Here is a 12431-nt window from a genome sequence, read left to right on the forward strand (position 1 = left end):
TGTAATTGCTTTACAATGTTGTGTTAGTTTCTGCTTTATAACAAAGTGAATCAGTTATACATATACATATGTTCCCATATCTCTTCCCTCTTGGACCTCTGCTTTCTTGAACCCAGCCGATCTGGACTCCACTCTGTGCACGCTGTCCTGTTTTGTGCATCTTTGGGAGGGTGGATTGGGCCAGAGACCCTCTGGGGTCATAGCAATTGAGAAGGCTTCGGTGGGGATCTTCAGCTGGATCCATGGGACATGAGCCAAGGGGCAGAGACAAAGAACATTGTGGGTGCTGATCACCATGGACAGAAGCGCCTGAGCTCCCAGCTCGGTGCTGCGGTTGTGCCCACTTTGGAGATGGGAAGCCCAGGACAGTGAGGTAACTTGTCCAAGAACACAGGGCAGTTGACAGATGAGCAGGCCTCCAACCCCAGGGCCCTGAGCTGCCCAGGTGAGCCCCACCTGTCACTTGCAGGTGCCCTGGTGGGCAGGGTTTGTGGTCTGAGGGGCTCCCTGATATGCTCCCAAGCCTGCAGAGCCTCCAGGCTGCTGGTCCCACTTTTCTCCTGTCTCCTTGACTGAGGGAGGTAAGAGCATAAATACTGTAATTCAGCTCATTCTGGGGCAAACAATGGAAATGTCAGAGAGCAGTGATGAGAACAGAACTTTCTGCTCAGGTCTTAACTGATTTGTTTAATGTGGGACCACAGAGGCTGTCAGGGGCTTCCGTGGTCCCCCTTGAACCGGTGCCCTGGCGTCTCAGAGCAGAGCCCTGGGATCCAGGCGTCCCACCGGCTGAGGCCCCGCGCTGCTGTTCCTGCGGCAGCAGCGCCACCTGGTGGCCACCTTGGCTCTCGCCTTTCCTTTCTTGTCCCGCCTGCCTAGGGGAGATGGCCCTGCAGACGGAACACCTTCAGAGGTGGCGTGGCTTCCAGGCCCACCTCCACCTCTTTCTAGCGGTAGGACTTGGGGTGAGTTACTTCAGTTGTCTGAGACACGGTTTCTCATCCGGAGAATAGGTTAATAACAGCATCTATATCTTAAGGCAATTATACATTTTAAATTAGATGATACGTGTGAACGCAGAGCCCACTGTTAACCACCCAGCCCCAGGGTGCATAAATGCCCTGTGTACTATAAAAACAGTTCCATGCACCATGGACAGCTGGCACCCTTGGCTCCCTCGGGAGGAGGGAGGCTGGTCTGTGAGATCCCGGCTGGTTCTGGGGCCACCCCCTTACTGGGCCTGGGGTGCTGCCCCCTGGAACACCATGGCCCTCTGTGCAGTCCTCAGCCCAGCACAGGTGGGAACAGGCAGAGAAGCCAATGCAAAAAGGAGCAGATAGACGACTTTGGGGCCAGGAGGATGCAGATGACTCCAGTGAGCTGGGTGTGAGAATCTTAACTGCAATAAGCAACTCTCTCAGCCTCTCTCCATCACTTCTGAAGGAGAAATAGACACGTCTCCTTTCCTCGCTCAGATGAGGACTACAGCTCACGTGCTGTGTGATACATAGCAAAGGCACGGGGTGGAGGCGTCTGAGGGCTGTGGATGTGGGCCGGGTGGCAGAAGAGTATGGGGAGATCCCACTAGAGCCCAAGTGACCCTCGTGGGTGCCCAGACCTCCCTCCTGGGCCCTCTGCCTGGACATCTCTGTCTGTGGGGAGCCCTTCAAGGCAGGCGGAACCTATGGGAAGGCTGGCAGCTCTCAGGAAGTAGGAGAAGTAGGTGGAGGAAGGGCTGAGCCTGGGGTGCTGGCTTCTGCCTAGAAGCTCGTGGGTGGTTGTTTGGAGGCTGCCACTAGGCAAGCCTGCTTCAGCCATTTTTTCGTTCTTTTGAACCTCAGTTCTACTGACCTAACTTGAGTCCCAGGCTGGCTCTGGACTGTTCCCCCAGGAGCTGCCCCCCGAGAAGCAGGAGAGCTCCCCAAAGGAAAACTGCTGAACTTTTACCGAGGAAACAAGCTGGGCCCAAAAGGATGATCCATGGCCTGTGTCCCGGCGTGCTGCAGACCCCACCTTTCCCTGCGAGTGTGTGGTCCTCTCCCCAGGCCTCCTCTGCAAGTCCCACTGCCAGAAACCATCCTCCCTCTCTTACCAGGCAACACCTCTCTTGCTCATCTCCTGCCACCCCGTGGTCCTGACTGCTGAGCCATTACACCAGACAACACCCCCATCCATCTCAGCAAATGTCCCCCTCCCCTCCCCCCTCCCTCCTCACTGACTCAGAGAGCTCTTTCTAAAATGCACATGTGTCTGGCACCTGCCACAGAACACAAGGCACACTGCACCCTCCTGAACTCTCCAGACCCTATGAGGATCCCAGCCCTTAGCTCCTTGGTGGCCATCTGAGATGGGTCAGATCCTTGAGAAAGTTGGGACATTAGCAGAGAAATAGGAAGTAAGCAGCTCTGCACCTTGGATGCCGGAACACTGACATCACCCTCCTCCTCCATGTCTCAGGGTCCTGTCTAGGCTGCAGGTTCCCAGGGCCCAGCGCGTGGCCATTGTTTTCTGTGACCTGCCTCCCCAGGGCCACCTCGTCCTGGTGTAGCCCCTCCAAGCCCTTCTCTCTGCCCCTCCTCTTGGGGAGTCTCCTCAGAACCCAAAAGCCAGGAGGGGGTCCCAGACAACTTCTGCTCTGGACCCTGCAGTGCAAAGCCCCTTGGGGCTAGAGAATGGAAGTGGCAGGCTGTTTCTTGGAGTGGAGGAAGGAAGACGAGGCAAGAACAAAACGCAAATCAATATTTCAATAAATTATCCTATCCTGCCGCAGCAGTGAGATCACGGTGGCTGCTGAGAGGGGCTGGGAACCTGGGCTGAACCCAGGAGCCTGGTGTCTGGGAGGCAAGAGGCACTCGCCGGCGTGCCAGTGTCGGGTCCAACCTGCTAAGGCCTTTTCTCCAGGGTTCTCAACCTGGTGACCTGAGAGATGTGTTTTCTTTTGTCCACAGAACTTATTTTAACTTGAGTCAGTGTTTTCCAGGAGGTACGCTTCTTTGTAAAATGTGAACATTGGCCTGAGTAGTGAGATCTGGCAGCGCTGGGCTCTGTCCTTGCATTGCCATGCCGATGGGGCTGGCGCTGAGTGTTGTTGCCCCTTCAGCTGGGCGTAGGCTCCTTGGTTGGCCACAGTCCTCGCCACTCCTTATCCCCCCAACTTCTTTACCATAACAGGGAAATACTCTTCTGTAACCTTACCCCTTCTGAACTGGCAAATAAAAGACAGACTTGTTTTTCCTTAGAACCAAACTGCCTCACTGACTTACATCACCAGCCTTGGCCTGTGGGCATTTGGGTTTGCAACACCCACCCAGCACTTCCCACGAGCCCACCCACTGAGCAGTCAGGCCTCTCTCTGAGCCCCCAGCTTGTTTGTCCTCACCCTGTTTCAGCCTTTGCCTCTGTCCCCAACTCCATGGCCTTATTTCTGCTCTCTGGCCCTGACGCAGTGTGTCTTTCTGACCGGGCTCTTGACTCCTTGTCAAAGATGTGACCAGAGCTTCTCTCCCACTGGTGGTGGACATACCAGCTGGACCCTGGAGAACAGCCACTGGCTCTCCTTTGCCAGCCAGTGCCCTTGACTGAGCTTTTCCCACGATTCTCCAAGGAGGAAGCCCCCTGCTCGTGCTCTTGCAGCTGCAAGTGACAACAACACAACTCAAATTGACTTTCATGGGAGGAATTTCCTGACACACAATATGTGAGACACATATCTGCTGCAGACATCTTCTAGAATGGCCCCTGGTGAGCCCACATCTTGGTATCCACTCCCCGGTGTGGTCCCCTCCCTGTGGGTTTGGGCAGGACTGAGATTTGCATCTAAATGGACTGAGACTTCTGTCTTGGATGTGCCCTATCAATGCTATCTCTTGGGTCACTCGTGCTGGGGGGAGCAAGCTGCCCCGTGTGACTGCTCTGTGGTGAGGTCCATGTGTCCGTGAGGAACTGGATCCTGCCAGTAACCACGTGAGTGAATGTGGGAGTGGGTCTTCCCCAGGGGAGCCTTCGGATGACATCGCAGCCCCAGTCTCAGCTGCCAGCACTCTCACGGGAGACCTTGAGCCAGAAGACCCCACTAGATTGCCTTTGGATTCCTAACCCGGAAACCATGAGATAAGTGTTTGAGGTTTTTCAGACCATAAAGTTTGGAAGTAACTCATTTTGTGGCAATAGATAACAAACAGGCCTGGGGGAGCCAGGTGGTTGTGTGAAGATAACCAGGAATTGACCTCTCTCCACCCCAGGCCCTGCTCTATCTATGCTGGCTTCTTCCTCCCCTGGGGTCTCCTCCCCTAGTGGCAGCTCCAGGCTCACAGTCTCACACCTTTCCAACTCCTTGGCCCCAACCATCCTTTGCTGGGAAGGTGCAGGGTGGGGTTGGCTGGGCCTGAGCCCTCCCACCCCTGAGCCTAGGGTCAGACCCAGATTAACAGAGAGGATATTTTACCAAAGGGGGACTGGGCTGCTGCTGTCAGAAGAGCCCAGGCAAAAGTAGCTGCAATCTAGCAGGGGAACAATCCCCTGATGTTTGGGCTGAGAGACATGGCCCTGAGGGAAACGAGGCCCTTTTGTTGGAGATGGACTAACAAGGCTCTGAACTGGTTTTGGGCTTTGTGGAGCTGGGGGAGTCCCACTCCAGTGGGGGCTCTGCGGCCATCCTTGATCAAGTGGTCATCAGTGGCCTTTGTGATCACCCTCTGATCGGGACTTGGGCTGGCAATCCGAAGCCCAGTGGCGTCCATACTCAAGCACCAAATCAGATCTACCCATGAGGGTCCCTTCCTTCTCATTCCACCCAAAGGTCCTTCCCTAGAAAGGAGAGTCTTTCACTCACTTCCTCCTCCAGAGCTGTGGCCTCTCAAGGTTTTCTGGAGACAGTGATCACCTGGCAGGGTCTTGAGCTGACCTGCTTGGATGAGATATAGATGCCACGCCCCCTTCCTTTGCCCTTTCTGTGTCAGGTGGGGTGGGCCGTGCTGTGCTGCAGGAACAAACAAGCTCCGTGTCCCCGCAGTTTACAACAACAAAGATCGATTTCCCCCTCACACTTGTATGTTCATTGTGAATTGGCAGAGGACTCTGGTCTCATTGTCACTCAAGGCTTAGGTGACAGAGCAGCTACCATCTCAACATGCTGGTTCACATGCCAACAAGGAGGGATCTCTGGAGGCGCTCATGTGGGCAATTAAGTGCTTGGACCGGGAAGAGACACACGTCACTTTTACTCGCAGCTAATTGGCCAGAGCTCGTCACATGCTTCTCCGAATCACAAGGGGGGCAGGAGTGTACCTCCCTCCCCCTTTTCCAGCATCCTCTGGGCTGTCCACCTCTGTGCCAATGTCTAACAGGTCCTGGCCACCAGACCTCTCGCTCCAGTCTATGACTGACTTCATTAGGACTCAACTACATCTTTTTTTTTTTCTTTTTTAAAAAAATTTATTTATTTTATTTTATTTATTTTTGGCTGCGTTGGGTTTTTGTTGCTGCACGCGGGCTTTCTCTAGTTGCAGTGAGCAGGGGCTACTCTTCGTTGAGGCACACAGGCTTCTCACTGCGGTGGCTTCTCTTGTTGCGGGGCACGGGCTGTAGGTGCGTGGGCTTCAGTAGTTGTGGCACGCAGCCTCAGTAGTTGTGGCTCTCGGGCTCTAGAGCGCAGGCTCAGTAGTTGTGGTGCACAGGCTTAGTTGCTCTGTGGCATGTGGAATCTTCCCAGACTAGGGCTCAAATCTGTGTCCCCTGCATTGGCAGGCGGATTCTTAACCACTGTGCCACCAGGGAAGCCCCTCAACTATATCTTATTAAAACAAGTAATCTCATCTATCAGGAGCAATTGGCCCTGTGCTTAGGACTTGGGAACTGGTCTGCCATCTTGTAAGCCATTGACTTGGGTAACTCACGAGATGCCTGGCAATGACTAGTCCTCCCTGGCCTTGAATCGTTCTTCCTTCTTCTGCAGCATGCTGGCTTACTAACAATACCCTGTATCTTATTCTCTGCTACTTATACACAAAAACAGAAATATGTGGCTCTGCTTGATGGATATATTTATGCAAGAGAAGAGACAAAACATCTGCTTACGTGTCTACCAAAGAATGCATAGTTCTACTTCATGGACAGATGTATCCTTAAAGTGGAACAGAACGTGCCCAGTACTCTCTGCCTAGAGGGAACTACTTTGATGGTGGGAGTATGTGGTGAGAGCAGAAACTGGAGTGTCTGCTGTGAGGATTGTGGAGAGAAAAGGGATGAGCGCAGCTTATAGGAGACTTGATTTTGAGACGATACAGTGTATGTTTTATTTGTGGAGGAAGTTTAGGGCAGTGGATTCAATATAAACTTTGGTTTCAGGCTTCCTAGCTGTGTGACCTGGGGCAAGTTACTTGACCTCTCTGAGCCTCAGTTTCTTGCCTCTTCGGGTGGTTGTGAAGACTGAATGAGAGAGTGAATGCCAATGCCATGGTGCAGATCAGGCTGCAGTGCTGCCAGTCCAGCAGCCAGCCTTGGCTAGTAGGTATGTGTCATGACACAAAATGGAATGTGGTTGCTCCCAGTGGCTTCCTGTCCGTGGATCCTGAGGGAATTGTCCCTGTGCTCCTGTTCCTTATGTGGCTCCTTTGCTGTATCTGCTGCAGGGTTTTTCCCTCCCTTGTGTCGTTTTCTGCAAATAGCTTCTATCAAGGGGAAAGCACAGGTCTCTGGGCTTGTAGTCATACTGGGAGTTCTGTCTCCCCTGTCCTGGAGCCTGCCAGAATGTAAGCTCTTCAGGGTGACCAAGGTTCATTGCATTTGCCTCCTGGCCAGGGCCTGCACAGAGCAGGGGCTAAATAGGATGCAGGGACCCTGGAGGTGGGGTGGGCTGAATGGACTCTTTGAGGCTTTAAACGGCCTCAGAGCTTGGCTCCCACGTCTCACCTGAAATTGTGCAGTGACTTTGTGTGGAAACTCGTGCAGTTATGTGGAAAGGCCGGGGAGCCTTTCCATCCACTCAGGAGAATGGAGCCAAGTGGGAGGGGGTCTTGAGAACGGACTGGGCTTAGCGCCACCTGGCCCAGGTCCCCCGGTAGATGGGGTCTGCTCAGCTCCCATCAGGACCACCAGACGCCAACCCCTCTGTTTGTCTCTCCTGCCCCTGCAGTCCCTGAGCCTCATTGAGATTGGGAACCCCTCTCAGAGTCTGGAGAACGTTTGCCGCTGGGCCTACCTCCAGCAGAAGCCAGACTCCGGCCACGATGAGTATCACGATCACGCCATATTCCTCACACGGCAGGACTTCGGGCCTTCAGGCATGCAAGGTGAGCCCCTGGCCCTGCGAGGGCCCCCTGGCAACCTTGGCCTGGGCTGGGAAGGGTGTCTGGGCAAGGGGGCCTGTGTCGAGGGGGAAGGGTAAGTGCTAGTGACCTCCTAGCTCTTGCAAACCACCAGGAACTCTGACCTTTCCCCCAGGAAACTGCATCTCTGGGAGGGACAGAGAGGATCAAAGGTAGTGAAATGGGCAGAGTCTGGGGCTGGCAGCCTCAGACCAGACAGGATCTGAGGCTGGGTTTCAGAGTTTTTTGCTTCCTCCAGCTTTCACAAAACAAATTTGAATAAGTTTTCAATCTTTAACAGTTAAGAAACTTTACTTAAAAATTCAAACTATATAAAACTGACAGATCTAAAAGAAAAAATTGAAGGTCTACAATCATCGTTGAAGATTTTCACACATAGCAAGGACTGCACACCACACCGTGATGGATCTCTTGCAGTGAATGTTGAGTGAAATAAGCCAGTCAGAGAAGAATATATACTTATGATTCCATTTATTTCAAGTTTGGAAGTGAGCAAAACTAATCTGTGGTGTTAACAGTCAGGAGTGGTCAGGAGGGAGAGAGTCGCTGTTGGAAGAAAGAAGAGGTTTCTGCAGTGTGGGGACAGTTTCATTTCTTGATCAGGGAGGTGGCTACACAGGTGTGATCACTTTGTGATAATTCACTAGTTGTGTCCTTATGATTTGTGCATTCTTATAGCGTATATTATACTTCAAATGAAAGAGCTTTAACGACCTATATAAAAATGTATATTCAGGGGAGTGGACCCTGTTTCACTTCACCCCTATCCTCTACAGATAGTCGTTTTGGTTAGTTTCTAGTTGATCATTCCAGTGATCCTTTTTTTTTTCTCGGTACGCGGGCCTCTCACTGTTGTGGCCTCTCCCGTTGCGGAGCACAGGCTCCGGACACGCAGGCCCAGTGGCCATGGCTCACGGGCCCAGCCGCTCTGCGGCATGTGGGATCCTCCCGGACCGGGGCACGAACCTGTGTCCCCTGCATCGGCAGGTGGACTCTCAACCACTGTGCCATCAGGGAAGCCCCAGTGATCCTTTTTATAAAAATAAGCATATTTATCTGATATAGGTGCTGATTCCTTCCAGCACTTTCTTCCATGACTTATTTCATATGCACCGCTCTGCTCTCTTAACCTGCAGCTTCTCTCTGCCAACCACTTGTCATATTCACGTAAATAGAAAGACTTCTTAAGTGACCCCTGATCAGAGCTAGGATTAGTTCATGTTAACAGAACACCTCTAAGGCACTACTGTTGCCCCCTTTGCCACGCAGATCAGCACCACAGTGGGAAGCAGATGGGAACAGAGAGTGTGACCCCAGATCCCACCAAGCACAGAATATGGCTCCTAGTTGGTGTGGGTGCCTCCCCACTGGGAGGGGGCTGCTAGCTCCCCTTCAAGCCCTACACCACTGTGGCCAGCTGACAGACAGAGCACCCTGTCTGCCCTTGGTCCAAGTGAGAGCTCTAATAGGGAGCAGAAGTGTTCCATAGGAGAGAAGCCAATACAACCTTTGTATTAAGTGACCTCATTCTTCATTTAAATATGTGAAAGGATAGCCAAGGATTACCAGACATGAAAAAAAACGATAGGATGAAAAGGATGGACCAAGATGCAAAATAAAATTTTAAAACTGACGCCGGAGGAAACAGATAATTTAAAGAAGGGAAAAGCACAGTTTATAAAGTAATATCCCCAGAATGAGGAACTACATCTGTAAACCCAGAACAGGTTGCAAGGAAGAATTAGAGAACAAAGGGTTTTCATTAAATAAAAGATTTGACGGTGTCGACTAAAAAATTAAATGCCCAACCTAAAGACTGAGTCACAGAAATTTTTAGGACTTCAAGCCCTTGAGGCAGCATCTCAAGTAACCCTGAGAGAACTGCTTCGAGGAGGCGAGGGGGTAGCTAGGATACACAGGAGTTTTGCGACAAAGGGCAGGTAATAAGAACAAAAGATTACTGCTAATTAAAGAATACTAGAAACCTCAAGTTAAGGCATTTACTGCTTTTCTGTGTATGGGAAAATGCAAGAGTCTGGGCTCACTAAAGTCATTCCTTTGATATGCACCTCAGCTATCTGGAGCCAGTATCCTGTGTTTTCACATCCAGAGTTTCCTCAGGGCTCACCGTGGGGATTGGCTGAAGTCTGATGGCTGCTAGAAGGCAGGTATTCTTTGCCTCAGGATTCACCAGCTCACTGGTGGTGGCTGCAATCGCTGATTACTGTGACATCCTTTGTGGCAGGCAATATTCCATTTCTCAGTGGGTAAAATAGAAAATTCAAAAGTTGAAATAAAAAGTCAATGGATCCAAAAAGATTAAAATATGAGAGAAAAGTTGATGTAGAGGCTCAATCCAGGAAATACAATATCTATCTAAAAAGATTTCCAGAAAGAAAATAACAGCAGAATAAAATAAGGATATAAAGCAAAAAATACAGATACATTTTCAAGTCTTCAGATCCTAAAGGTTCATGTAATGCTAATGTAGGTGAATGAGAAATACTCATACTGAGGCATATTCATGTGCAAGCTTTGCATGCAAAGGACAAAGAGAAGACCACAAATGTTTGCTCTGGCGCTGATGGGAGAACAATCATCTCAAAATCTACAGAGCAAAAAATGCTTTATGACATAGATTTTCCTGTTTATTAGAAGGGAAAAAGACAATACGATGCTTTTACAGACAAGTCTAAAACCAGCACTCCCCCATCACACTTCCTTCCCTTCTGTGCTTTTCTCTGGGAGCACGTTGCCTGGGACCTCCCTGTGGGGTCTCAGAAGAGTGAGACTGAGTCGGGGTTGTTGACTTAAAAAAGAATATATTCACAACGTGAGAGTTGCGAGTTAAGTTTTATTGGGGGCAAAATGAGGACTGCAGCCCAGGAGGACAGCGTTTCAGAAAACTCTGAGAAACTGCTCCAAGGAGGTGAGGGGAGGAGCTAGGATACAGAGGAGTTTTGCAACAAAGAGCGGGTAATTGGGAACATCAAAAGATTGTTGTTAAATAAAGAGAACCAGATATCTCAAGGTAAGGAATTTAGTGCTTTTCTCTGTATGGGAAGATGCAAGAGTCTGGGCTCACTAAAGTCATTCCTTTGATATGCACCTCAGCTATCTGGGGCCAGTATTTTCACATCCTGAGTTTCCTCAGTGCTCACAGCAGGGAGTGGCTGCAGTCTGATGGCTGCTAGATGGCAGGTATTCTTTTCAGCCCTGAGTTTCCTCACGGCTCACCAGTTCATGTTGGAGGGCTGCAATCATTGGTGACTGTGACATCCTTTGTTTATTGATATGGCAGGAAATATTCCATTTATAAATATTCCATTTATCAGAGGACAGGCTGGCTTCTCACTTGGTGGGCCACTAGGACGCCCAGGCTTCTAAACAGAGGCCCCCTCTGGCACACAAAGGTCTGTATGTACTTCTGTATCTTGTCCAGGGGCAAGTGGCTAGGCCCTGTTCTCTGGATTTCCTCCATTTTGGGTGGGGTCATCATGTACTCCCATCACCCTCCCCCCCGCCATGGGTGAGAATGTTGTCCTGTAAGGCTTCCCTGGGGACATCTTAAGACATCCCATGATCAGGCTCAGCCTAGTCAAGGGGGGTCATTCTTCCACGGACCAGCCATGCCACAGGGAGGCCTTCCTGGCCTTCCTGCCCGGGTGGTTCAGGCTCATTCCTCAGCCCTGCCCTCATTCCCTGTCAGGCTCCATTCCCGACTGCTTCCTTGGATCACACACTCTAACTGGGCTGGCAAAACCCACTGTGTCTCCTTACTGTTACCTGTGAATTCAGTGGCTCTTCAGAAGCCCTTGAAGGGGTGGGGTGGGCCCACAGGGCTGCTGGAGGGCCTGTGGCATCTCATGTCGGGGGTTGGCCTGCTGCAGCTGCCCCTCCTCATTCTCCACCTTGCCCGGGACAGACCCCCGGACCCCTCAGCCGGAATGTGGCTCATAATCTCCTCAGTCAGAGTGCAGAGTTGCCGGGCCAAGGGCTCCGAGGGCCCCGTCGTCTGTGGCTGGTCTGGCCCCCAATCCACGCAGCCTGTCCCCTCTGCATGACTCAGCAGGGCAGCGTAGCACCTCGGCTGTCCTTGCCTGACCTGCCCATGAACAGCTCAGGGCCACCCTCACTGTAGCCTTCTGTGCACTATGGAAATCCATCCAGTTGAGGACCCAGAGAAGGACCTATGGACCACGAGGGAGCCAGGGAAGGTCCCGAGGGGTGGGCTCAGGGTATGGTGCCGGGCACTGGGGCCAGGGTTCCTGCAGCACCAGGAGCAGGTGTAGAGACAATGTGCTACCCAGGGGCCAGAAGGCCACCCAGCCAAGCGGGGGGGAGGAGCGCGGGAGGTGGCCTGAAAGGGAATAGCGGGAAGGAGGTGGCAGAAAGCCTTAGCAGGTGAGACCTGGGCTTGGGAAACTGAGCTTGCTGCGGTGTGGCCACAGACGGGCAGGGCCGAGGCCCGCTGCCCTGGGGGAGGGGACAGGTGGTCTCCTGAGCCATGCCAGCCACGGGGGCAGTTGGCTCTGCTCATTTGCTCTGGGGGTGTTGGGGTCAGGGCCCCCAGATTTGGGCAGGGCTCTGAGCCTGGGACCTGGAACTACCCTTTGTCCCCTTCCAGGCTATGCTCCTGTCACTGGGATGTGCCACCCTGTCCGCAGCTGCACCCTGAACCACGAGGACGGCTTCTCCTCAGCGTTTGTCGTGGCCCATGAGACTGGCCACGTGTAAGTGGACTCACCATCCTTGTTGTCTGAGGAAGGTCGGGGTTCAAAGGGCTCCACTTCTCCTCTGTGCCCTGAGAGGGACAGGCCCTGTATGAAAAGCCCTTGGGACGTGATGTCTTGCCTCCATGCTGCACAGGACAAGCTGGAGGCCCACTTTCTGCTGAAGGCCCCAGGCAGGAGCTGGGGGCTTTCCACCCATTATGCCATTCAAGCACCTGGGCAGGGTGGGGGGGTCTTCTTACCCCATTTTACAGATGCGTAACTGAGGCTCTGAGGGAGCCTTCCCCAGGAGCATAGAGCTGGAGTTGAGGAAGTTACTCCGCCTGGGTGTGCACACTGCTGGGTGTGTAGAGAGGGCTGTGGATGCCTCTGC

At 52.3% G+C, this 12431-nt stretch overlaps 1 protein-coding gene across 1 annotated transcript in view; it reads left to right on the forward strand.

The window, feature by feature from the left end:
• Positions 1–12431, forward strand: part of ADAMTS2 (ADAM metallopeptidase with thrombospondin type 1 motif 2) — a 242715-nt gene that overhangs the window by 187159 nt on the left and 43125 nt on the right. The window contains exons 6-7 of the mRNA XM_065873613.1: positions 7133–7289; positions 11953–12058. Coding sequence (XP_065729685.1) covers positions 7133–7289; positions 11953–12058 — 263 coding nt within the window. The remainder of the gene's footprint in view (positions 1–7132; positions 7290–11952; positions 12059–12431) is intronic.

This window comes from Phocoena phocoena, chromosome 3, assembly GCF_963924675.1.
Source record: "Phocoena phocoena chromosome 3, mPhoPho1.1, whole genome shotgun sequence".
Taxonomy (NCBI): Eukaryota; Metazoa; Chordata; class Mammalia; order Artiodactyla; family Phocoenidae; genus Phocoena; species Phocoena phocoena.